The sequence below is a fragment of the Oratosquilla oratoria genome, chromosome 17 (genome assembly GCF_046742065.1).
Source record: "Oratosquilla oratoria isolate Oo_2021 chromosome 17, ASM4674206v1, whole genome shotgun sequence".
Lineage (NCBI taxonomy): Eukaryota > Metazoa > Arthropoda > Malacostraca > Stomatopoda > Squillidae > Oratosquilla > Oratosquilla oratoria.
Window position 1 is genome coordinate 8,806,701 of NC_134793.1, and position 27,500 is coordinate 8,834,200.

At 38.8% G+C, this 27,500-nt stretch overlaps 3 protein-coding genes across 4 annotated transcripts in view; all 3 read right to left on the reverse strand.

Moving 5' to 3' along the window:
• Window positions 1–4,778, reverse strand: part of LOC143034379 (sphingosine kinase 1-like) — a 62,365-nt gene extending 57,587 nt beyond the window's left edge. Inside the window, exon 1 of one of the 2 annotated variants that reach the window (XM_076200343.1) lies at window positions 4,578–4,778. In XM_076200343.1, the coding sequence (XP_076056458.1) occupies window positions 4,578–4,653 (76 nt within the window). In that variant the 5' untranslated portion in view covers window positions 4,654–4,778. Of the gene's footprint in view, window positions 1–3,659; window positions 4,139–4,577 lie in introns of those variants that run through there. The other variant, XM_076200342.1, reaches the window with a different exon arrangement.
• A 3,663-nt stretch (window positions 4,779–8,441) lies between these two features.
• Window positions 8,442–18,582, reverse strand: LOC143034145 (glutamate-gated chloride channel alpha-like). Its single transcript, XM_076200091.1, has 6 exons — window positions 18,450–18,582; window positions 14,647–14,750; window positions 13,853–13,957; window positions 13,324–13,494; window positions 10,465–10,662; window positions 8,442–8,966 (listed from the first exon to the last, which is right to left on the reverse strand). The coding sequence occupies exons 1-6, from the start codon at window positions 18,553–18,555 to the stop codon at window positions 8,802–8,804; spliced, it is 849 nt and encodes a 282-aa protein (XP_076056206.1). The 5' UTR covers window positions 18,556–18,582; the 3' UTR covers window positions 8,442–8,801.
• A 938-nt stretch (window positions 18,583–19,520) lies between these two features.
• The window catches only part of LOC143034226 (uncharacterized), an 8,648-nt gene continuing 668 nt past the window's right edge, over window positions 19,521–27,500 (reverse strand). The window contains exons 2-9 of the mRNA XM_076200164.1: window positions 27,431–27,435; window positions 27,142–27,327; window positions 23,357–23,497; window positions 22,666–22,872; window positions 20,850–21,709; window positions 20,480–20,751; window positions 20,032–20,155; window positions 19,521–19,631 (exon numbers count right to left, since the gene is read on the reverse strand). Coding sequence (XP_076056279.1) covers window positions 19,521–19,631; window positions 20,032–20,155; window positions 20,480–20,751; window positions 20,850–21,709; window positions 22,666–22,872; window positions 23,357–23,497; window positions 27,142–27,327; window positions 27,431–27,435 — 1,906 coding nt within the window. The remainder of the gene's footprint in view (window positions 19,632–20,031; window positions 20,156–20,479; window positions 20,752–20,849; window positions 21,710–22,665; window positions 22,873–23,356; window positions 23,498–27,141; window positions 27,328–27,430; window positions 27,436–27,500) is intronic.

The window sequence follows — 27,500 nt, forward strand, 5'->3', positions numbered from 1 at the left end:
TTTCACCCCATCCATCCATTTCATCCTAGGACGCCCCCCTCATGTTCACTCCCTCCACATCTGCCTTCCCTACCTCTTTTACTAGTCTTTCTTCGCTCATTCTTACCATGTTTTGATAATTTATTTGGGGGTGAATAAAATGATGAAATTGTTCACTCATGACACTGCACTGGGATTCCTCACAAGTGTCTACCATAAGTACCTGAATATCTGTAGGCACAAATGGCATGTACTGATCAATTCAAAGGACAACAGTGCATTTTAGCCAAGTATATAGCATCAACTGATAGGCCTTGGAATTCAAATTCTTAGTCATGATAATCTATCTTATTGTATTTGGTAATGCCAAGATTGCTTTGGATGGGAGAAGCCTAACATTTCAACACCATTTCGAAAACAATATTGTATTAATATCGGACAAAGCCTACAATGAGATAAGGGAATTGCACGCTCAACATTTCCCACTCTGGCAGCCTCTGATGAGAGAATGAGGTCCAGAGTATTGCAAAATTTGTAGAGGAATAGACTGCCAGCTAATGAGGGGTAGGTTGAAGTAACCAAGGATTAACACCTCTTCAGCAAGAAAAAAAGTTTGAAAGGAAGTAGAGAGGTACAATACTATTATCATTATTGTTGGAAGGAGTAGGATATAGTACAATAATATACAAGTAAAGTTAAAAAATAGATTGCACAGACATTATCACAATCAGTACCAACATCTGTACAGTTAGTAGGCCTCTTCATATATATGCACACTCCATGTTTATGGGTATTGTCTTAAGTGTTGGTACAAGATATGCTATAGTTCCTGATGCAAATTAACTGGGATTTTTTGACAACATCCATGACTTACATACACTAATTACATCTACATGATTTTCTTTTGAAAAGTTAGAAATTATATGTACCTTATCCTTAATTACAGAACCCCATTTTTAAGTGGTTGAATTTTATCACTGCCCATGAGAACTGGTTTAATGTGACAGTCAGAGCATTGTTTGTGTATGGTTAGTACATGCACTGGTGGCAAGGGGCATGGAAAGATGGATTATCTGCACCAGGGTGTACAACAGATGTCTTGGCACCTGGCTGTGCTGTAGTAGCATTGTGTATTGCTCCATGTTCAACACACCTAGCATACAATTCCTTCCTGTGATTGTATGTCAGGACTCATCTCATGTAGATGACTATATTGCCTGCCTCTCAGCTTGTTTCCACTCACTAACAGGTTCATCCTATCATTGTCATCCATGATTATAGCCTAATAAAAAAAAAATTCTCTGTTTATGCATGCAAGATCTGTTAAGGTTACCTGGGTCCCTATAATGTGCCTGCTCACAGGACCTAAGGTAGCACCTACACAAACTATTGATTGTGTGTCAAGGCCCCTAATTATGACAGGTTTTTCTTTTTCACAATCTTTAAATTTCCTCTCTGATAACAGACCTGTCCCCATCTGGTCACCCTCAGCAAGGTTGGGATTAAGCCTAATTGGGAGTTTGGACAATTTCAAACAGCTTTTACTGTTTGAAGCAACAAACTGAAAGCAAAATCAGGCACATTTTCACCTTTACTAGCAACAGTGTGATATTCTGTGCAAATAAATATAATAACCTGACGATTAAAGAATTTAATGTTCTCCACAAGTAAATCTGAATGTCCCAGACACATGTAAGTTGGGTTAACATGATTTCACAGCAACTGCACTAGTGTCATAATTGGAAGTACACTGGCCTCTCATTTAGTTATGGGTTTGAATCCTACACATCTTTCCAATTCCCAGCAGAGCCTGCTACCTGCCAACAGTCCAAGCACATGGAGCAAAGGTGACAGCTTCAGCCACAGCTGCATGCTTCCTGGCATACGCTCCTCACCTTATCAATGGTGTTACAGGTTCCACAAAGGTCCAATTATCAGCTGAAGCATGAAATGAGTGGACCTGTGCTAATTGAGCAGACTCCATATTTGATTAAGGAATTTGTAATCTTTTCTCTCTTTTACTCTAGTCCTAGTACCTATAGAATGGAACCATATCTGAAGAAATTAAACTGGGGGATATCAAACTAGGTTTGTGGTAAGTTGGAGTACCGTAGGTTAGTTTCTTGTTCTTGGAGTTTGTTACATCCACACACCCAAGCAAGAATAAAGTAATACAGATTCAAGAAGGGCCACTCCACCAGCACACTTCTCACAAATCATAGGGGTTAAACAAGAATGCACCACCAGAAAAAAACAGTCATGGTGACAATAATTGTACATGGGGCATTTGATGAAGCTCCCATCAAATTATAGCCATTCAAGACAAGAAGTAATTAACAAAGCTGGTAGATATTGCACATTATCCAAAAAACAACCAAATAACTGTAGAGTAGAGTCCCCAAGAAGCAATACTTTCATCTTCATTAGCCTTTTCACAAATGATCTTCCCACACCAAATCCAGAACATAATATCAAAACACTCACCTATGCAGACTTGATGACAACCCAGCAAAGCTACTGTAAAATACTGCTAAGACCACTCAAACTTACGACTAAGATAATGCCTATATAAGAAAAATAGAATGGAGGCCTCCTTTTGAAAATTATCTGTAATACTGAATAAAGAAACATCCACTAGGAAAACCATGGCTAAACCCTTCCATTTGGAAAAAAAATTAGATAAATAAAAAAAAGAAAAGAAATAAGATTATGGGCTTACTTTAGATACTGGTATACATCCTTCAGCCCCCACATGAAGATCTAGGACTCAACAGCGAAAATCAAGAAGAAAATAAGCAGGTTGGTTTCGGAACATCTTGTTATTGTTTTTAATGATTTGTTCTGTACAATTTATAAGATGCCACTGTTTATCTAATTAGTTTCTTCCTGCTGACCAAAACCTATGCTTTTTACTGATTTTAGTATGTTTATTTTCTTGATTATTTTCACTGTTTGGTTCCACACATGTAATGAAGGAAATGAAAGTATTAAAATCATGGCCCAGATTTTTCAGGCTCTTGTCCAATGGAAGTTGGCCATTCAATTTCACTATTGAATCTTTCCTTGATTCAAGGTTGTCTAATGTGAGTGATGACATTGAAGCTCTCTGAGATGAACCTGCCACTCTACTTTCTTTTAGCCATTCAAGTTTGTTGGAAGTAAATCTGAGTGTTCTTAGTAGTCATTCTGCAGTTGCTGAGCTCAGTTATTATCATAACTTATAATAACAACACTTAAGTAATATTTCTGTAACCCCTATAATAGCATACACTAATTCTATTATGGCTAATGTGGGACAAGTTTATTAAGCTCAAAGGATATCACTGTAACTTAGGAAGGGATGGTAGGTGTATGTTTGTCAAGTGCAAATATGACTTTAAATAACCTACATGTTTTTCGTTAATACCTCAATATTTATCACAGGAAGGAAGTGAATGCTAGCAGGTTGTCAGTATAACATATTTATACCTAATATCCCCCAATCTCTTTTGATAAGCATAACATTACCATCTCCAGTATAAATCACCAGACCAGCGAAAATATGAAACTTTCTTCGTTACAGTAATCCTGTTTCTTTGCTTAAAATTACTATTGTAACAGAGGTTGAAATATGTATCCTAGTCTAAAGCATCAGCCTACAAACTATTAAACTGTAAATAAAAAATAGTGTATAGTCTCACTTAAAACGTTGGTAGTTTGCTGTACTATGTGCCGAATTGCCACCCGCCACCTCTCCACAACTGCTTCGTTCTCGTTGTATGTATCATGTAAAGTCTCGAACTTAACACATCTTCTTTTCCGTTTGGGTTTTGAGCATGTTGATTCTTTTATTCTGTATTCCTTAACTATCAAATACGTGTGAGGGTTATGTTCATGTTTACTTTTAACCCAGGAGCATCCAACGATATCTTTTGCCTTTAGATAATCTTTAGTGTATCCTTTGTTATCTTTTACGCAAATGCCATTTGAATTCAAAGTCACACTGCATGTTCCATTTTTTTTATAACCAAAACTTTCTCGTAATTCCATGTCTACGACGAATAGTTAAGTGACACAAGTGAAATTTCCCACTACACTGTTCTACATTTAAGCTCTTGGCGCCGCTTTTTTTGTTTGCATTCTTCTCGTCAGCTGAGCTGTCTGACGACTGCAGTCTCTTTAAAATCGCTCGCGTATATATGGATTACCTACCTCGTACAGCGCCATTGTTTTGTAGCGGCCAGATTAAGTACTACTCGACCTTAGTCATGTCGTTGCTATCCTTTGTTTTATTAATTGCAATTTTCATCAGCTACCCCTCATACATACAAGTTAGCATGAAATCTAGCTTGTTATACTTTAATAATAATTATTCCTAAACTTCGCTTATACAATCAAACAAGAATTATACACTGTTCCGATTCTACCATATAAAACCATACAAAACATTAAACATTTGTAATCACATATGTAGTGTTCCGGAGAAGTACAGGAGCATAAAAATATATATACAAGAGTTACATGACAATCAACGACAAGGAAAATCAAACATCTTAACTCGACTGTCCTACGTACGTTGTGGGTCAGCATAAACAAACATTTGACAACATTGTACAAACCTTGAGGGTGGTCACTATGATGTGGCGCATTGTAGTTCTCAATCTTTTTAGGTTGAATAACTTCATTTGAATCCATTTCACATTACTTTAGACCATTGGTGGTCAGTTTAACTCAATGTTATGGAATCATGAGAGAATATTATCCATGAATGATTTGTATACAGTCAGTTTGACTTTTTTAAACTTGTGCACATTCACCAGTGAACAAAATTTTAGGTAACTGAACTTCAGTAGTGCGCATGCGTCATAGTCATATGCCCCAGGGCTCAGTCTCTACCGCGGGACCTTCCTCTTGTTCAAGTCAACACCAGAGAATTTTATTCAGTGTGGAAAAGAGCTCACACTCAAAGTCCCTAGAGTATTCCAAGGAACTCTTTAGTTTATATACAGAGGGTCGTAGTATCCTTAAGGGAGCGGAGGTTAAGGTCATTTTTAATTAGGTCGTTCGATTCGATGGCGACCTTGCTTTATTCTGGCGAATAGTTTAGTTGTTTAAATAATCAACTTCACAAACACACATACACAAACATCCACAATTCGTGGTGCGGTTGGTAGAATTCATATCTACCACTGCGACAGTCCGTGTTCGTCTACCACCCAGGGCTGAAATAATTTCAGTATTGCTGTGCTGCGGGGTGTTACTTCAACTCGTGGGCGGGGAGTTGGGTGTGTGTGTGCGTGTAAGGTCACAGTACTACCCATAGATCGGTCATACGAGCTCTGAGCTCTCATCCGGGAGGTTAATAACTGTCGATCACGAGTCCAACACGTGGTCCAAGACCATGGTGAATCACACACACACACGACTCGTGACGCAGTGGTAGATTTCCTGACTGCCACTACTGCGGTCCGGGTTTGAGTCCGGCCCAGGGCTGAAATAATTTCAGTATCGCTGCGCTGCGGGTCATTACTCCAACTCTCGTGGGCGGGGAGATGGGTGTGTGTGTCCGTGTAAAGTCACAGCATTACCCATAGATCGGTCACATGGGAGCTCTGAGCTCTCCTACGGGAGGGAAATAGCTGTCGATCGCGAGTCCAACAGGTGATCCAAGACCATGGTGAATCACACACACACGCACACACATACACACACACACACACACACACACACACACACACACACACACACACACACACACACACACACACACACACATATATATATATATATATATATATATATATATATATATACATATTAATTGATTGATGGATAAATACATTCATAAATAATTGAATGGCTAAATATATATGTAACAAAGAGAATAATACTCGAATGGCCCCGTGCAGGACCACTTCACGGGGCCTCAGTGGTCATATTAAACCTACGGGCCAAACCCGAAGATGCAACACTCCGTTCAATACGCGGTGCCCTTGACAATCTAGCTTCTAGAACAGGCGTGGGGAATTCTTGGCACGCGTGCAAGCGAAACCTAGAGCTCACTGTGAAACACATAACTAATAAATCCCAAACTTCTTTTATATGACCATTGGTGACTGCATACCTCACTGGTTAGTGGACTGAGGGCCTAGGAAGTGAATGGAGGGGGACCGTATTCGTATGTAGGCCTATAATCTTACTCCGTTTGCATGCGAAAACCTTTTGTATTAAAGATTTGGCTGGTTTTGGCACCCACATTCATGAGGGTTGACCACCCCTGTTCTAAAGCGACAAAGAACACCGTCGAGGCTGTAGACCAAAGGTTCTTAACGTGGAGAACCTGTACCCAAAAGAAATACGAAACCATGAACCCGGGGGGGGGGGGAGCACGAGACATGATAGCCAGCACAATGGCACTGCATATTTACCATGAGAAAGCATAATGTGCATTCATTGTATCCTACTAATTGACATTTCTAATTTGAAATGAAAAAAATATCTTTGTTCAGTAATTGAATATATCTAATAATTTCTGAGCAAGGTTTGTATTACTAATCCTTTTCATATGTTTGCATTGTATTTATATTTGATGGGAGTACGAGAACATTTTTTGAGGTAATCAATGGATACGGGAACTGAAACAGGTTAAGAACCACTGTTGTAGACCTTTTGTTCACAAAGGGTGTATACACCAAGAGACGCTTCTCGTGCTGACGGGGAGAGAACGATCGTCACGGGGCGACACACTCACCGAACCAGCTGACGTTGGGTGTGTGTGTGTGTGTGATTCACCATGGTCTTGGATCACGTGTTGGACTCATGATCGACAGTTATTAACCTCCCGGATGAGAGCTCAGAGCTCGTATGACCGATCTATGGTTAATGTTGTGACCTTACACGCACACACACACTCCCAACTCCCCGCCCACGAGAGTTGGAGTAACAACTCGCAGCACAGCGATACTGAAATTATTTCAGCCCTGGGCGGGATTCGAACCCGGACCGCCGTAGTGGCAGACGAGAACTCTAACCACTGCGCCACGAGTTATGTGTGTGTGTGTGTGTGATACCATTATGATTAATGGACCATTTGTTAGTATGATTGATGGTTTGTGTCATGTCAATAGGATAATAAGAGATGTAGGGTGAATCACGATGTATATTTTGCATAAACAGATATTTACATACCTCTGCTTTTAATGAAGTTTTTGCATACATCTTCTAAAACTAAGGTTGAATATTTTTTAGAAAAAGGAAAATTTCGTGATGCATAAATATATATATATATATATATATATGTGTGTGTGTGTATGTGTATGTGTTTGTGTGTGTATGTGTATGTGTTTGTGTGTGTATGTGTGTGTGTGTGCGTGTGTGTGTGTGTGTGTATGTGCTCTAAATTAGCCTAGTGGGTTTTTTTCTAGTTTATATTTTCTAGGTCGACGAAGATACTCTTATGAAATGAAATTGTAAAAACCTATGACTACCTTCAAGCTTCGTAAATGTGCACAAATAATATTCTGTAAGTAGGTGATGTGAAAACAATGTTTTTACGAGTACAATGATTTATCACTTATTTCATGAAGATTGGAGAAAGTCTAGTCATATTGTTTTTGCTACTTGCTTTGACTTTTGCGATCCAAAGTGAGTAGCATGCTACTGACTCTTGCTGTTGGGAAATGGGAATAGCATGCTGGGAAGAACCAACAGCAAGTTTGATGCTCACTTGTGTGTTCAAATGAACCACAATTTCTGGATTTTATATATAAGATATAAATAGATTTGAACATGCATATGATTGTTTATATTTTATTTTTTCATTTTCTATCTTTGATTGTCACTATACACTTATTCAAGCATTAAACATAATTTGGCGGGAAGCTTTATGTTTTTGTTAGCCGCTAGCCAAAATGTCACCAGTAAAATATTCCCTGTGTGACGGATACGCAAGAGTTTGCTAACAAAGCAAATAGCAAAAGCGAGTAACATGCTAGTGAGAAATGCCTATTATGCTGCCACCTTTACACGAGAGTCCAAAAATCACAAAGAAGTGCACCGTAATTCGCAAATTAGGTGTGCAAATGTCCATAGACACATATAGGCACAAATGTTAAAGTAAATGTATTTCTAGTGACTGATCTTATACCAAATCAATGTATCTTTATTTTCATAGTCCCCCATTCATTTCTGTTACTACTTTATTTCATAATGATGCTTTCATGGAGATTGTTATTATTATTTTATTATTATTATTATTCTCAGGCTACAAAAGATATAAAATGAAACAGTTTACATAAGGACATAAGAATGGAGGAGACTGCAAGAGACCATAGGGCCCACACTCGGCAGTTCCATATCCTTTACCACCTGTCACCCCTATCCATATATAGGTATTTAGATAAATACCTAAGTAAGATGCTGTAATGATTATAATTTATGTTATATTATTTGTTTTTGTTTTGTTATAATTTGTCTGTCTGATTTTCATTTATTATTAGTTATATGTCAATTTATAATCATTTACTATTTACCTTTTTGTTTGTTATTCAACTATACCTATGCATTTATTTATGTATTTTATTTGTTATTTTTACATTATTATAGTTTTAATTTATTATTAATATGATTTTTTTTTTTTTTTTGCATCCGACCTAGATATGGATCAAAAGGTCTCCTGTCGGCATGCTCCGCCTTTGTAATCCTTTGTAATAGTTATCTCATTTTCAACAACCCTTTGTTTCCGCGGTCACTACATTGTTACTAAGTCTACATACATATATTGATAAGATAGAGCAGTGCCTCCTTTGCCTGGGTGGACTTCTCGGACTTCAGTCAAATCTGTCTTATATCGCGCCCCTGACGAAGCTCCAATAGACGGCGTTGAAGATGATGAAGGAAAGAGGTACGATAACACGCATGATAGTGATTGTCATGTTGGCAATTGGCTGGTTGCCAAACCATCCCTGAAAAGATGTTTTCAAGGTTCTGTCTGAACCAATAGGTGAAACCTGAGGAAAAAGAGTGCAAAGTAAGCATCAAGGGTTATCATATCTATAAAATATATATATCTTTTTTCATGGTTAACGTAAGGTATACATCAGTGATTCCCAACCTTTTTTTTCGGGCGCGACCTTAAATCTAAAGGTTAAATCTTAAAGCTTGGCCTGGCCTGACGCACCAAAATGTGTGTACATTTAGTTTTAGCTTTATGGATTTGATTTATATTGCTAAGTCCCACACTATGAAGAAAATATTGGGACAAAAAAAAAATATATTTTTTATTAAAAATATACTTTATATATTTTTCGCTATACTCACGTTATACTGAATTCTCCGACATAGCGGTTCAGAGTAAGTGTCAGGGAATAGTTCGTCAATTAGACTCCTCGCTGTCTGCTCGGCGAACTAATATTGGACGCGAATACAAACGCTCCTCTACTTACGAACATACGAGTTACGAACGTTCGACTTACGAACTTTGAAGACGAACCTCAATCCTCTATTAATAGTTTCAAAGGTAAAAATCCAAAACTGAATATTAGTATTACATTTAATTTTTGTTTTATGTACCATTAGTAATGTGTTTTAGGGAAAGAAAACATGTTTTGACTATATATCATAATTATGCATGTAGATTTGAGTACCTTTAAAATTATGTTGAATAACGACTCACGAATATTTCGAGTTACGAACGACCTTCCGGAACGTAACTCGTTCGTATCAAGATCTAAGAATATAAGGTCTAACCACTTCCGACCGAATTTCGAGGGAGTTGGCGCAGCGAGCCCGTGAACGTCACTTGGATGTTCAAAGTGGGGTTAGCGGGTCCTATAGCTGTCAGTTGAAGTTGGTCCGTCGTTCGAAAATGACGTCGCCTTCGCTCGCACCGCTCCACTCAATTATTTATATTCTGACAAATATTATATAAAATATATATATATAATATATATAAAATATTATAGTTCCTGTCTATATATATGAATATATAATATATATGATATATAATATATATATATAATATATAAAATATTATAGTTCCTGTCATCCTTGGCGTTTCACAGTTTTCTTCAATGTATCACAAAGAGAAAATGGACGCATCTAAATGACGTCAGAAGCTGCGCAGAACTACTCCAGCGATTAGACCTGTTTACTTAGACCTTGGTTCGTATGATGAGGAGCGTTTGTACTCGTATGAAGTATCGAATACCAATGCTTTATCATTACAACTAAGCTACTTTTGTTAATATCAAAGAAAAAATGCACCACTGGAATATTACTCAGTTGTACTTTCCTTTAAGAGTATTTTGAAAATTTGCCTTTATTTATTCATATTATTATCATTATTATTATTATTATCATTATTATTATTATTATCATTATTATTATTTTCAATACCATCCAATGACCCTCAGAAACATCCTCGCGAACCTCATTTGAGTCGCTACCTTCATGGGGCTGGGAACCACTAGTATACATGAAAATTACGCTGCTGGTATGTACATGAACCTTGTTCACATGTAGCTGAACATCATCTATGTAGTCCGTGAAGATGTGCGCTATGATGATGAGTACAAGGATGGTAATACAATACAGAAGCCACACATCTATTGCCTTCAAGTATGATGTCTTAGGAAGGGTTGCTGCCGTCTGTGTATACAATGAAGTCAAGACAAGTAGCGTGGTCAGAGCCATAATGGATCGGACCTGAAAAAATTCATTGACGTCAGTTTCATATCTTTTGAAGGGTATCAAAACAATATGTACATGATTCAAAGTTTTGTCACCAAAGTAAACATTATATGATCACCTAACACTAATTGTGCGGAATGGCAAATGATCACTTAAATCAATTAGATATTCAAGAAGATTTAGATAAATTACAGCAATGGTCTGAAAAGTGGCTAATGAAATATAACACAAGTAAATGCAAGGTAATGCACATAGGTAAAAATAACAGTAAGTACGATTACAAGTTATTTGGAAATTCGTTAACAAAAGTGGATAGTGAAAAAGACCGAGGCGCAATTATCAGTAACGATCTCAAATCATCCAAGCAGTGTATTTCAGCCTCTGAGAAAGCAAATAAGATTCTGGGACTGATTGCGCGATCTTTTGATTTCAAAAGTCCATCACTCATTAACAAGCTATATAAATCGTTAGTTCGTCCACATTTGGAATATGCTGTTTCCGTATGGTCACCGAATCTCATTAAAGACATTGACAGACTGGAAAAAGTACAACGGCGAGCCACAAAACTGATTCCAAATATAAAGAATAAATCATTCGAAAATCGACTAAAACATATGAATCTGTTTTTCCTAAAAAAGCGTAGACTCAGAGGTGATTTGATACAGGTCTTTAAAATTCTAAAGGGAATTGACAACATCAAAAGTGACAAAATTTTCACATAGAATGAGAACCAGACAAGAAACAATGGTCTCAAACTGTCCGGAAATAGATTAAATTTGGAAGTAGGTATAAACAACTTCGCCAACCGTGTAGTTAATGAATGAAATAAACTTCCTGCACAGGCAGTGCAATGTAGTTCAGTTCGAAGCTTTAAGAATCATTTAGATAAACACCTAAGCAAGATGCTGTAATGATTATAATTTATTTCATATTATTTGTTTTTGTTTTGTTATCATTTGTCTGTTTTGATTTTAATTTACTATTAGTTATATGTCAATTCATTATTATTTACTATTTACCTGTTCGTTTATTATCTAACTATACCTATGCATTTATTTATGTATTTTATTTGTTATTTACATTATCATAGTTTTTATTTATTGATTTATTATTATGATTTTTTTTCGCATCCGACCTAGATATGGACCAAAAGGTCTCCTGTCGGCATGCCCCGCCTTTGTAATCCTTTGTAATTGAAATATGGGCTGATAAATCGTCTTTCATTTTGCACTATAGAGTTTGGTATCTATAACGACAGATTCAAAATACAAACAAAAGAAGATCATAACATTAAGTACTGTTAAGGATTTTAAGATGATATTCACCAAGGGATAATTTACCAAGAATAAAATACCACATAAGAACCGTTAGTGCTATGCTCTGTTGAGGAAGTATAATAGAATTAATTGTACATTTCCATCCCTATTTCTTAATTAATTTGAAAGCTTAGCAATTTCATTCTAATTACCAGAAATCAGTCTTGTGAAACTCATTACTGATCTATTTTATAATAACATGAATGATCTTCTCACTCTCATGTTTACTACAGAAGTCACAGGACCAATTGCTGAATTTCAAATAAGTTAATTATTCTATGACACTTCAAAGTATATATGTATCAAGACTACTGTAAGATCTACAAGTGGAGCTACAGTTGCGTGTATTTTTCCCTTTACTAATGCTGAAGCTAATCTACCCATCTTGGTTTTCACTTGACTTTAAAGTCCTCATAATTTCTAACTGATCTGTCACTCATAGGCTTTCCACCGTGTCAACTCCATGTGGAGACAACCTTTATTAGTACGAGTTTCGTTTCATACAGCGCTATCAAGGTCATGCATTTGATCTAGCTGTAACAAGCGAGACGTCGTAATAATAAAAGATCCATCCTTACATGACGTTTCTTTTGGTAGATATAAAAGTTGTACATCTGTACATCAGAAACGAAGACACCCTACAAAATTATTACAAGCTTTTTATTGTAGGAGTGTTAGAGAGAGCCCAACAAAAACATTAGTTTAAACACGTAGACATCGGTTACGTCAGCCAATCATTGTCACAAGAATTTTCTTTGAAAATCAGGCTGCAACTGTTAAGTTTATGTAATGACAAAACGCAACTATTTTTTTAAGAAAATAATCAACGATAATTTCAAAAGTAACTTAATACTTTTTTGTTTTATAAGTTTTGTACTTAACTAAACTTTAAAAAATCACATGTAATAATGTTCAGCGCTACTAAAGCTCTAAAAGTATACTGGTCTCGCATTTGCTTCGTTGTTCGTTCGAAATCCGCACCTCTTTCCGATTCCCAATAGTGACTGTTATTTGCCCCCACAGTCCAAGCGCAGAAAGCAAAGGTGACGGCCATCTCTTCAGAAACTTCAATCAAACTTCAAATGTAGCATTTCGAAACATTAGACTGCAGCGAAAGCTTACACAAAAAAGTAAATCCACATTTCAATGTAGGTCTTTACTTAATATGTCTTACCCAGGAGATTACAATCATGCAGAAACAAACGGACATACTGTACATGTAATATTCCCCGCCATTCTCTTCAGAGGAAGTAACAAACTGTTGTACTTACCTTTCGGTATGGAATTTGGTCATATGCAGACCATTTCCCTCTTTGTAATGGATGAATAATAGTTTCAGAAATTTTATTTCTTAACTGACCTGAAGCATAGCAAGTCTGATGTAGAGCGTGCCATATCCCACAATGATGAGAAGGACGGTTGGGAGGTAGGTCGACGTCAGGTGAAATGCGTAACGACGCTTCAGTTCTACTCGAACGTCGGCTGTCGATTGGGTCGTATTGAGTCTCGAAGTGATCGACATTTCCCCCACCTGGGGCAGAGAATTGTCGTCTCTGTCTAATTGTTGGTATGACAGCCTTACGTCACACAGTCTCATACACACACACACACCATTCCGTCCATAATGTACATTATTAACTCAATTTGGTCTAGTCCTAAAATTGACTTAAATTGTGCATTATTAGTGTATCACGGTATCACTGTCAACTCAATAAACCAATTATTATTATTATTATTATCATTATTATTATTATCATGAATTATTATCATTATTATTATTATTATTATTATCATTATTATTATTATCATGAATTATTATCATTATTACACAAACACAACTCAAACTACGTCTTGTGATTGACAGTTGAGTTACGGGATGGGATCCCTACCTCAACTTCGGTTAACATGCGTTCGCCTAAGTAGGCCACCACCAAGTTGTTGAAGTGAAGGTACTCTACTGAAGCCGACGACATGACGACAGGGATCTGACACACCTGAATGGGAAGAGCACCAATCAGCTACTTTATTTGGACAAATTTAGGTTCAAGAAGGAAATAGGCAAGAACTGGTTTACTAACAGTAATAGCAAATCAATCAATCAATCAAATCAGCCATCCTGAGTCCACTGCTGAACAAAGGCCTCCTTTATAGCATTCCATGAATCATACGACCGTGCCATCCTCTGCCACGTCACTCCTGCAAACTTCTCGATCTCGTCTCTCCACCTTCTGTCTGGTCTCCCTCTTCCACGCTTCCCATCTCGCGGTGTCCATTCAGTAACACACTTGCCCCATCGATCACCAGTCGTTCGCACTAACTTACCTGCCCAATTCCACTTCCTTTCACCTCCTCCACAATATCTTTCATTCTATTCTGCTCTCACACCCAACTTGCTCTCTTTCGGTCTCTCAGTGGAATAGACTTAATGACCATGTCGTGAGCGCTGAAAGAACTGGTTGTTTTAAGAGAAGATGAGATAACTCTATGGGTAGTGATGAAAGGTGGTGAGATGTAAGGGTCTTGGAAATGCCTAGCGTAGGCCTTATGGTCTCTTGCAGTCTCTACCATTCATATGTTCTTATGCTACAACTTATTGTGATATTTCAAATCAACAGTGTGGCTCTGAGATTACTAAGTCCATGCCATTTACGGATACTGATTTGGTCACCAATCTTAGATTCACCTGCACGTCGAATGGATAATATAGAAGTTGCATGTTGCACGAAAAGGGCATCGAAATCTTCCACACCAGGTTGAAAGTTCCATCCTCTCCTCGAAATACTTGATCTGAAAAGATGTTAATTTAATTACTTGTCAGATGGCTTTCCTGAAGAAAGACTCGATGGAATTAAGATCCCGTACTGTACCATGCGAGTGTCATTGGGGAATGATTAGGTCAAGTTCCAGAACTACCCTTTAATATAGTCAGCGTGGAAGAACGGTAACGTCCTAGCCTTGTTGGATGGGTCTTCTAAAGAGAGACCCAATTAAATTAAGATCATAATCGTATTGTACTATGCAAGTGTCATTGGTAAATTATAAGGTCAAGTTTCAGATCCATCCTTGTATACGATCACAGTGGAACAACGGTAACGTCCTTGCTTTGTGGTAGGAATCGCACAGCTAAAGGTTTGAGTCCCGTTAGTAGAGTTTGTCATTTCATTTATGTAAATGTTCACATGCATCCATACATACTCATTCTTGTCTCAAAGAAGGAACATAATTGTCAGTCTTGCAAAAAGTGTACATCGAAGGGAACTCCTTCCCTGGTTTATCATGATAGAAATATTAAGAGTCATCTCTATATATTTTTTTTCTTTTTGCTGGAAGGTAGGTTGAGAATGGATGATAGATGGAAAAAGAAGAAAAGGACAGAAGGTAGGGAGGTGCTTAAAGTAAACTGCTTAAATGAGAAAGAAAAGGAGAAGGAGTACAAGAAGAAGCTGAGAGAAGAGTGGGAGGGAGTGAAGGATAGAGTAGAACTAGGAGTGGAGGAGGAATGGGGATGTTTCAAGGAGGGAGTCACAAGGTGTGCAAAGATGGTGTGTGGAACAAGGAGGACTAGAGGAAATAAAGGGAAGGGTAGTAAGTGGTGGAGTGATGAAACAAAGAAAATTGAAGAAGAGAAGAAACGAGCATTCACAGATTAATTGCAAAATAGGACGTGAGAATCATATGGGAGGTACTAAGAAAAGAGAAGTAAAGCATAAGATAAAGGAGGCAAAGAGGAGAGATACAGAATGGGGTAAGAGTATGATAAAAAGATAAGGTAATAAAAATATATTTTGGAGGAAAATTAACAAAGTAAGGGGAGGTGAATCAAGTAGAGAAGAAAAGGTAAAAAGTACAGATGGAGACATAATAATGGAAGAGGCAGCTGTAAGAGGAAGATGGGCAGAGTATTTTAGGGAGTTGTTAAATGTGAAGAAGGATAGGGAGGGAAAGATAGTTGCAGTGGGAGGCGCTAAGAAAATAACCGTGATGAATAAAGAAAATGGAGGAGAAATAAGGAAAGACGATTTAAAAATAGTTATTAAAATGATGAGAGCAGGTAAAGCACCTGAGTTGGATGGTTGTCATACGGAGTGTCTAAAAAGGGAGTTCCATTGATGGTGGATTGGCTGGTGAGGTTGACTTTTGTTTAAAATAGGGTAGAGTGCCAAAAGACTGGGGGAGTGCATATATAGTTCCACTTTGCAAGGGATAAAAGGACAAGTGTGAGTGTAGTAGTTTCAGAGGGATCAGTTTACTGAGTGCAGTTGGAAAGGCTTATGGGACGGTTTTGACTGAGAGAATTAGGAGAGGAACAGAGGTAGTAATTGGTGAAGAACAGTGTGGGTTTAAGGGAGGTAAGGGTTGCGTGGATCAAATTTTTGTGGTAAGGCAGATATGTGAGAAAGCTTTAGGAAAAGTTAAGGATGTTTTTGGGGCAGACAGGAAGGTACTGTGGGAGGTATTGCAGATGTATGGGGTAGGAAGAAAGTTGTTGAGAGCAGTCAAGAGTTTTTATGAGAGTAGTAGAGCCTGTGTTACAATTAGAAATAGAGAGAGTGAGTGTTTGAGGTAAAGGTAGGACTTCGTCAGGGATGTGTCATATCGCCTTGGCTGTTCAATTTATGCATGGATGGGATGGTGCGAGAGGTAAATGCAAGGGTAATGGGGAAAATTGGAGATGATTAAAGAAAATGGATAAAACTGGAATACAAGCCATTGTTGTTTGCTGACGACACTGCACTTGTAGCAGACTCAGAAGAGGGATTAAGGATGTTAGTGACAGAGTTTGGAAAGGTGTATGAAAGAAGGAATTTGAAGATAAGTGTGATGAGATGTACAAGGGGAGAGGATGGCAGCAAATTGGAAGTGAGTATTAAGGGAGAGAGACTGGAGGAAGTGGATAGCTTTATATACTTGGGGGTGAATGTGGCAGGAAAGAGACTGGAGGTAGAATGTTAATAGAGAGAAACAAGTAAATGCCTTGGGGGATTAAAAACTACAATCAGAAATAAACATTTGGGAATGGATGCCAAGAGAAGATTGTATGAGGGCGTGTTTGTGCCAACAGCACTGTATGATGCAGAAACATAGAACATAAGAGAGGAAGAGAGGAAGAGTTTAAAATGTTTGATATGAAATGCCTGAGAAGTATGGTAGGGGTTACTAGGATGGATAGAGTAAGAAAGCAGGAGGTGAGGAGGAGAGCGCTGGTGAAAAGGGAGTTGGGAGATAGGGTTGATGAAAAAACATTGGGATAGTTTGGACACATTGAAAGAATGAGTGAAGAAAGACTAGTAAAAGAGATGTGGAAGGCAGAGGAGGAGGGAGAGAACATGAAGGGGTAACCAAGGATGAAATGGATGGGTGGGGTAAAAGGGGCATTGGGAAAGAGGGGAACGTATGTTGAGGAAGGAAAGGAAAAGACAGAAGATAAAGGTGAATGGAGAATGGTTGTGCATGAATAATGCTGTGATGCGTGGAAGGGGGGGGTGTTGAGAAAGTATGTGTGGATAATATTTTGACGCAGCCCGAAGGGATTTCTCCTCGTCTTCTCTTTTTCTGCATGAGGGGACGGGGATGGGGGGGGGTCGCCGATTAAATGAAGCAGCCTTGCTGTGGATGCGCTGTGTCTTTCTACATTGCTTCGGACCCAAAGCAATGGGCAAGATACAGCGATGACCCGTCATCCAGGAGGAGCATAGAAAAGAGGGAGGGAGGAGGGTGAATGGGAGTGGAGTATGTGGGGATGAAATGGGTGGGAGTGGAATTGTGCCTTTGAATTTGGCTACCTCTCTTGTAAGGGGGAAAAAGCCCTTGGTATAATATGTATGCATGTAAAAGTGTAACTTGCGAAAAAGTAACAATAAGGTAGCTTGTAACAATAGGAGTTGGAGAAATAGTTTAATAGCGTTAAACGATTTACAATGATAATATCTGACAGTAAAAAAAAATAGTTTTCTTATTGTTACTAATGAAGAGATTTTTGGTCTTCAGGGCACTGTTATGATTTTATCATTCTGATGAATGCCCTTTAATATTCGATCTTTGCAAAGAGACGACAAATGTTGGCAGTAAGGTAAATTTATTAATTTAGTAATATTTACAGTTCTAGATCACATTACATACAAAAGAAAAAAAAATCTGAAGGTTTCTGGGGGATTTTCGTCCATCACAGACATCTTCGTTCACCTTTCGTGTAATCTGCTCTTTTAAGCCCCCATCACACTATCACGATGGTCGTCAAATGTGAATTTGAAAAACTGGAAGACGACTTCGCTTACAGTCTTCTAGACTTCCCTAAGGACAATCTAACAATATGTCTAATATTCGTCATTCAGCTTCTCCATATATGACGCAAATGTGATTTGACATTTGGAGATTCGAAAAATAAAATATTGTAACCAAAGTCGTTTCTGCTCAAACGAACTCGAGTCGTGTATGTGTGACAGGGTTTTTACTCTCTGTGAAAAAGGGACTGAATACTGTACTTACCTTGCAAAGGACGCGAAAGGTCATCAGCTATGGGCGATCCTTTCCTTATGATGGTGAAAGTCTCAAGGCGAACTCTGAGGATGTCATTTCCTGAGGGGAAATTCATCGAGGGCCGCCAAACAGATTTGCCATCACGAACCTGGGCGAGTGAAAGCAAAAATTACGCTGGAGGCTCGAATGTAATCATATTTTCCCAAAGTCCATAAAGATGAGAATCGGTAAGGGAAACCTGTCCCTGGTAACCTCATAATCATTTCACAAATGTTTTTACTACATACAGTAAATGCACACTAAGGAAGCACAACAGGTCTAGACGTTATGTAATATTTACCACGTAGAAACAAAACAATCAAAAGTACGTACATATGCTTACTTACTACAATGATTCCCCGTATAAGGTATTGACAGCATGTTTTATGCATTTGATATCTTAAGGAATTTAGTGACGTCCCTACTGACCACAGTTACGCAGATTTTTTCATGATTTGAGATTGAGGATCACGTTTAACGTTGACTATCCCTGATCTGCCTTAAATCTCTTTTACCACCTCTATGACTTCATAGCATCGGCGCAATATTGTGACTCGTCTTCTCTTCTCTTATCTTGTCTTGTCTTGTGTTTTAGTTTTGGTGTTAACACCAAGGCTAATTTGGGGGATACACATCCTTATGTATGATGAGAATTGCATGTGATATTTTTTCATATGTTGGAATGGTTGTGAATGAAGACTGAAATCAGTATAATCAGTTCGACCACACTGATTAAGTCCTAGCAAATATATGCGACACTGGTCTACCGCACCTCTGGTGTCCGCCATTATGGAAAGGGGTTGAAAAGCAATGAAAGTATTTGTGACACAGTAATCTTGAAAAAAAATACAAAACAAAAATATAGGTCTGATGACAAGTAGAATTTCCTAGAAAATATGGTAAAACCATTTGAATTTCAATGCACCACAACAGAAATATTCAGTTGCTGGTTGCATGCATTTTATTTCATGACACCTAAACCGTAGGACATTAAAGTATATTAAAGTGTTTGTTTGCTCCTAGAGCACTGTAAAAAGGCTATTATGTTGTTTCATCGGTGATATAATATTTTGGCACTTGTTTTATATGGAAAAAGATTGCTCTGATCAAAATTAAAAAGGGGACATATTGTGTAGCAGGGTAGGGCTGGATCTAAATTGGACAAACTTATATTTAATTAGGATATAGGCAAGAGCTGGTTTGCCAACAAAGTGGTTAACAAATGGAATAGACTTAGTAACCGTGTAGTTAGCCCTGAAACTGTTAGTTGTTTTAAGAGAAGATGGATAGGAATGAAAGGCGGTAAGGGACATGGAACTACCTAGTGCAGGCCTTATGGTCTCTTGTAGTCTCCTCCATTCTTATATTTTTATGTTCTTATACAAGATGAATCACTTTAAATTCCTTAACATAGCACAAAAATACCTATGATGTCTAGTCTTATACTGACATCAGTAGGAGTACAACTGTGGTTAAAACAAGTACAGCGTATGAACATTTAGCATGAAAGAGTTGACTAACTTACACAAATGAGAAAGGATGGAGTACCAACCTGAACAACGTTGATCTTTGGAGGAGACTTAAGGTTGAGGTAGTTGGACCTCGGCTCTGTCCAGCTGAGAACCACTGAGAAGTCTAGCGTGACTTCCATGTTCAGGGTATCGATCTTGCTGAACCTTTGAATGAAATAATTTAATGTAGTACAGAAAACAATGGGTCTTGCGGTAGCCCAGTGCATTCTGTATCGAACACATGGGCAGGTGGTCGTAAGTTCGGTCTCGCTGCGTGCATTTTAGATTGGTTCCCGACAGCCATTGTCAGGCGGGGAGGCGACCCAACATCGGCCTAAAAAATCCTAGCGGCTTGCCGCAACTGACAGAGCTTTGCCCTACCAGCGGTTTTTCACTTCCCACATCGTGGAAATGGGATGGTGAGTACGAGAAATAGCCCAAGGTTGGTGATCTAAAAGAAGGGGTCAAGTTGAAAACATCCAGACTCACCTGTCCATGATGACAGCCAAACCGACTGGGGCAGACTGTTGTCCTTGGTTGGTGGGAGGTGGGGGAAGGTTGGGACGATACCCCGGTGCCAAAACTACGTTTTCACACCCGTCCTCATCACTACCATCACTGCAGTCATTACGAAGGTTGCAGCGGCGATCAGAAGAAATACATGAACCGTCGTTACATGTATATTCAAATGTGTGGTCACATGATGTTAGAGAAAAGGTGTGGGAATCGCCAACATTCGCCGCACAAATTGTTTTATTCACCTGGGGAATATATTGAAATTAGTGTTATTGAAAAATAAAACTACTGATATAAGACTTATTCAGTTATCGCTAGTTTGGTTCCCGTGTAATAGACTTACCAATACGTTCCACATGCCAACCCCCATTGGGTAACTCGTTGGTTCGGGCACATCCTTAGTAGCCACCTCGGTGCTAGTGTAAAGATCCTCGAGTATCCATTTCTGTTCTTGGAACTTGATCTGGTAATTGTATAGACCCCGCCAGAAGGGCTTATTGTTCACATAACCCATAAAGGAAAACTCATACTGATACTTGCTCTCTTCGCACAAACCCCGCAATGTGAAGGAGACAGGCTTTTTCGACATGCACGCGACGCAGAACAAATTAGAAGTACCGCAGTTCCAATCACTCCAGCCACCTCGCAACAGTTCCACAATGGCACAGTTCTCGGTTATTCCTCCATCTGGTTGCTGGTTCCGGAAAGACGAGTAGGTCCACGGCTTACTTGGTCTTCCCTTCCCCGGAAAGGTGATCCACTCCCCTTCTGTGTCGAGGTCATGGATACCAATCCACAGAGCACCTCGGGCACCGCAGGACTCCGCAAACTGTTCCGCAGTTGTTGCCAACCTTTGGTTCTGTTTATCATCCCCTGGAACCGCCACGTCAGTCCCAAATGTATTACACAAGTACTTAGATGCCTCAATAGTGCGAGTTTCCGGAAAAGTAAGAAAGTAGGGTTCTTCTCTTGGCTGACAAAGAGTTTCTAAAGCAACATCTTCCCTGTTGACTTTAGGCGTTTTGAACCAAGGGGCCTCGTCCCAGCTCACGATGTCACCTTGTAAGTCCGAGGAACAGCGGGCGATGTCACGAATTTCTTCCTCTTTGAGTGCTCGGCCCCAGAAATTTACTTGTGTGATTTTGCCACTCAAGCTCTGGTACCAGTCAAAACCTCCTCCTGGGTAATCATCTTGGTCGTGACCTGTGTGAATGAACATCATTGTACAAAACACTTATTTGATGAGTTTATGTCATACTAATCTGTCAAAAGGACAGTCAAAACCTCCTATCTTGGTCGTGACCTGTGTGAATGACGTCAGTGCACAAAACACTTATTTGGTGAGCTTATGTTACTCTAAACTAGGGTCACCAAACTTTTATTTTTTCACAGCGGGCCAGGTATCTGAAAGAATGACGAGTACTTTTTCATAACAATTTTGTTTAATACAATACAGTGAATATTATATATATATATATATATATATATATATATATATATATATATATATATATGTATTTGATATAAATAAAAAAAATACATGTACAGTGTAGCAGTGGGCCGGATGAACCGATCTCACAGGGAGTAGTATGGTGACTCCTGCATTAAACTGGTGTCTCAACAATGACGTATCTTCAATATGGCAGGTATAGATGTCCGACACGCTACTAAACAGTTTGATATACTTATAAGTAAAAAAGACATTATTGATAGATCTCCTGAAAGACGCAGGAAAAGAAGTTCTTTGTAGATTAGCTCAACTATATACCTAGTGTATGTAATTTCTTTAGATACGCACGTGGTTTAAAATACTAAATATTATTAACCTCTTCAATACGAGGCACATTCTCGCGGGCAGCATCAGTTGCCTGATGTACGATGATTAGTTGATGCCCAATACTTGCGATATAGAATATAAAGTTACAGCTGTATTACTCGTTTTTTTTTTAACTTTGAATATCAATAACCACAGAAAATATGGTCAAGCCAGTTCACAGAATATGAGGTCACTCAGCTACAACTACAAAATAAATATAATCAAGATGCCAACGCAGGAATCCTCATATACCCACTCCCGCCTCATGGCGCGTGCATAGGCATCATCGTATGGACGGGGTTAAAAGTGCTTAAACAGTTAGTCCAACACTGATCAGACTGACCTAAAACTATCGTTCCATTGAGATAAAAGGGTCGTAAACTCTCAAACTGTTCTTCAGCCATCGCTTCTCCTTGGACATAAACCCTTCTGGTACTTGAAGGGTAATCGAACCAGAGGCAGATGTGATACCAAACGTCTTGCTCCGAAGTCATCGTGGCAGAGAAGAATGACGAAAAGAGTGCGAAGCCAGTTTGCCAAGGACTTACATCTTAAAATATAAAAAGAAAAAGAATATATATATATATACACAGTATTAGGAAATAACGAAACCGTTATCATGAATCCCGCACGTTATCATTTTGCGCCACGCGGACAATAGATTAAAAGCTCGCTACGGCTGGGTTTTATGATTTGAATTACATCGCTGTTTATAACGGTTCATTCCGTAAATATAGGTAGTATGTTTTAGGCCATTTAAAATTCGTGAAGATAATTTCTACATAGAATTTGAACAAATTAAATGCATATGACTTGGTATATAGTACTTATGAATATGTTTATATAATATACGTTGGGTGCTAGGTATAAGTGAGGAGTAAAATGCAGGATCACACAAGTGTTGGTCCACTCCTGTATACTACAGTTAGGAAAATACAATCAGGTAAACAAATAAAACAAACACACACACAAATATAAATAGAGAGAGAGAGAAAGAGAGAGAGCATCATAGATAAGTACACTAAGTAACTTACCTGAGTATATCTCGTTGGTGTACTTAGTACTAACGGCGTAACTGACAGGACTAGTCTTTCCGCGGAAGTAGAAGATGTAGGTTCGGTAGCAGAGTGTCAGAGACCTGAGGTAGGGGACGCCTTCCCACTCTGGATCAACCACTGACATAAAATCAATCATCAATATTAGCAGGTTCTTCGTAAAGACGAGGCTGGGAGACGTTTCCACTGTATTTCGGTGGTTTTGATATAAGTAAGACCCCTTTTATGGTAGCAGTTCTGGTTGATTGGCTGGAGGTGTTACCATAAAATGAGTTTAACATTTTTCTCGGACTTGCTGAAACATAGTCTAGTTACAACTGAAAAGTAGCAGGATCAAGAGCAGACAACTTCCTAACATGTTAACTTAATTCAAGTATTTTTTTTTCAAATGATGTCTTATTCTTTGAATCATATTCGGAATGAATTAACATTGAAACCATTATTTTCTGTTTTGAAAGAACTGTATAGCATACGAAAATAATTGTTTTACTGTTTTCTCCAAAAGGACTGTTGAAGTATTTGTAATATTTTGTTTTTGCATTCTTAAGTTGGGTGTGGAAAAACACAAGAAAAAATGCGACAATTCTTTTTAGGAGGTTGTGCTGTCGTGAAGTAAGCAGGTATGGTTTAGATAAACCTGTTCGGAACACTTAGAACCATCCAAACTAGCAGACTAGTGGCAAATTTCACTCTTCAATAAAATAAGCCTTTCTAAGAAAAAGTATATCAAGAAATAAAATCAGATTAGATTTTCAAATAGATTTAAAGCTCCAAAAGATATTGACGACAGGATCGAGGTTTGGAATTGTGCATACATACATACATATATACATATACCAAGGGCTTTTCCCCCTTACAAGGGAGGTAGCCAAAATCAAAGGCATAAAACCACTCCCACCCATTTCATCCCACACACTCCATTCCCCTCCACCCCCTCCCTCCCTCTTATCTTGGCACCTCCGGGATGACGGGTCATCTCTGCATCTCGCCCACTGCCCTGGGCCAGAACCAATGTAGCAAGACACAGCACATCCACAGCAAGGCCGCTTCATTTAATTGGGGACCCCCCCCACACACACACCTCTCCGTCCCCTCATGCAGAAAAAGAGAAAACGGGGAGAAATCCTTTCAGGCTGCGTCAAATATCATTCGCACATACTCCCTAACCCCCCCCCCCCATCCCTTACCCACTCCCTTTCATGCACATACTCTATTATATACCATCGGGTAATTTGTTGAGAAAGTAGGGAATACAGAAAACATTAGAGAATGTAAATATTCCAAAGTAGCAAGTGTTTTATGAAAAGAACAAAAGCTATGCAGATTAAAACTATGAGGAATGAAATAGAGGAAGCTCAACTAGACAAGATAATCAATAAAATGACAATCAACAAGAGAAAAGGAAGAAAAGCATGGTTCTTATAGAATAAATTATTCGTAAAAGTAAAAGTATTAAACAGTCCGAGCGCAGGCTTGTATTAAGGAAGCAGTAGGGGCAAGCTGGCTCTCTAGACTTGGGTTCATTGTGGGTCTATAGACCCAAAATGGGCCCCTGCAGTGAACCTCTATTATGAGAAACATCCCCAGCAAACAAGGATCTCCCCACTCGCCTTCCCACCACCCTTGAACATTGAGCCCCTTTGCATCGTGTATGGCCATCTCAGGTACTACTTTGGGCGCTCCTGGGAGGCATAATTTTATTTCTATAAAATGCAGAAATGGAGACATTATTACATACAAAAGACAGTAAAAAAATAATGAAGAATTATTTTACCAAATGCTTTAATCCTCAGATATTACAGTTCAGTCAGTGAATTAATCTGAAAATTATAGTAAAGTACCAAAATATACATGTGAAGAAATAACGTTCGATCTAGAAAAAAAAAAATCTGGATAAGTAACCATATCAGGGAAAGAAGGTCATCGTAGATAAACTCAACTATATACCTAATAACAGGAAACTTTCCTAAATCATAGTACATTGCTATAGTAGTTTTACCTCATAGGAAAGGAAACCGGAAATACATTAGCAATTATCAGCCGATTAACTAATAATAAAACACACACACACACACACACACACACAATCTGTTTATGCATGTGGTTTTCTAAAGTTAACAAACTTAGGCAGTGTAATGCATGGCAGTGATGCGTCGTATCAGGGGGTTCTTGGAAAAAAAAAAAAAAATGGAATTCCCCATGATTATATCAACTTGTTCAACCAGAGTACGAGTATATGAGGTTGTCGTTATCCATGCAGGAAGATTAAGTACCGAACTTTTCAATTTGTTTTTTGTCTGTGTATTACTATGCGGTTGTAAGAGATTACCACCAGATACTGACTTAAAGAGTCGTCTTGACGTATTTGGTAACATGTAGCTTTAAAGAATCATGGGAGTATTGATAGAATGATTTTGTATAAATCCTCTGATTACTCCATGAGGCTCAGTCAAGGCTTTTTACAAGCATAATTCATGAACTTCAACTACGGCTATATGGACACGTAGCACGCTTCCCTGACGATGATCCCACTTACAAGGTTATCTCCGAAAAAAAAGATAACCTTTTGGTTGAGGAGATAAGGAGAACGCTCGCAAGACTCATGTTTTGAATGGGAAAGTTGACAGCATCGGGGGGAAAACGTGAGGAATGGCGTCGGAATGTGGGCGAAGCGACGCGCCTCCCAGCGTATGCTCCACATAAATGATGATGAAATATTTCCAGGGCCAAATTATAGGAGTTGGGGAGCGGGTAAGTAAGCATTAGCTTCCTCACACACACACACACAGATACACACACACACATACACACACACACACACACACACACACTCACACACACACGCACGCTCACGCGCACACACACACACACAGATACACAAAGGGTTTCTAAAAACCAGGAAAAAAAAAATAGAACGAATATTAGGTATTCATACATTTGTTGTTTAATTACAGATTGGCCCTTATTTTAGAATGAATGCAGAAACGGCAAATGTTTGATACAGAGAGAGAGAGAGAGAGAGAGAGAGAGAGAGAGAGAGAGAGGGGGGGAGAGGGGGGGGAGGGAGAGAGAGAGGGGGGGAGGGAGAGAGAGAGAGGGAGGAAGGAAGAGAGAGAGGGGGGAAGGGGGAGATGGAGAGATAGGTAGATAGATAGATAGAGAGAGAGAGAGAGAGAGGGGAGGGGAAGGGAGAGAGAGAGGGGGAAGGAAGAGAGAGAGGGGGAAGAGAGAGAGAGGGGGGAGGGGGAGAGAGGGGGGAGGGAGAGAGAGAGAGGGGGAAGGGAGAAAGAGAGAGGGGGAAGGGAGAGAGAGAGAGAGAGAGAGAGAGAGAGAGAGAGAGAGAGAGAGAGAGAGAGAGAGAGAGAGAGAGAGAGAGAGAGAGAGAGAGAGAGAGAATGAGCATTCACATGCCCATTCTGACGATTTATTCTTCGGACGTTTAGATATAGTCAAGATACACAAAGCTCTCCCAACCAAGTTGTATGATTTTCCCTTCAAACTGTTTATCTTTTCTCAACACTGCAAACAGAGTACACATATTAACTGACTCAGAAGGAGTGTTTCGTAAAGTCCCCTGGAAAAACAAATTGGAAGTAAATCTTGAAAAAAGTGTGCTCTGGTTGCAGTACTAAGGTACCGGGAATATAAATTTAAAAGAGGAACATCCTATGTATATCCGGTCCCTGATAATTTCTGCAGAATAAGAAAACTATACCATACCATCAGTATTGCACAAGCAATGGCTCTAAAACTAGATGGAATACCTGGCTGTGGTTTGACGCTGAGGTTCATTTTTGTCAACTGCAGAACAACGGCGTCCACTTCGTTAGGAACTCCATCTTCCTGAAAGACAAACACTTCCACGCACTGCCCTGGAACGAAATACACTTTAGATATTCTCTTTATTGGAAATATATCGAGAATATCTAATCTCAACATTAGGAACGAAACTGTTTTTCGGAATTAACCACAATATTAAAGTGTGCCGTATCCAAATGAAAAAAATGAAAATTTCGTACAGAATAATAAATATTCCTTAAAATAGAGATTTACAATACCTGTAAAGTAAGAACAATTTCATCTAACATATTCCTCAAGGAATTTTATTGTTACTTTTGAGAGT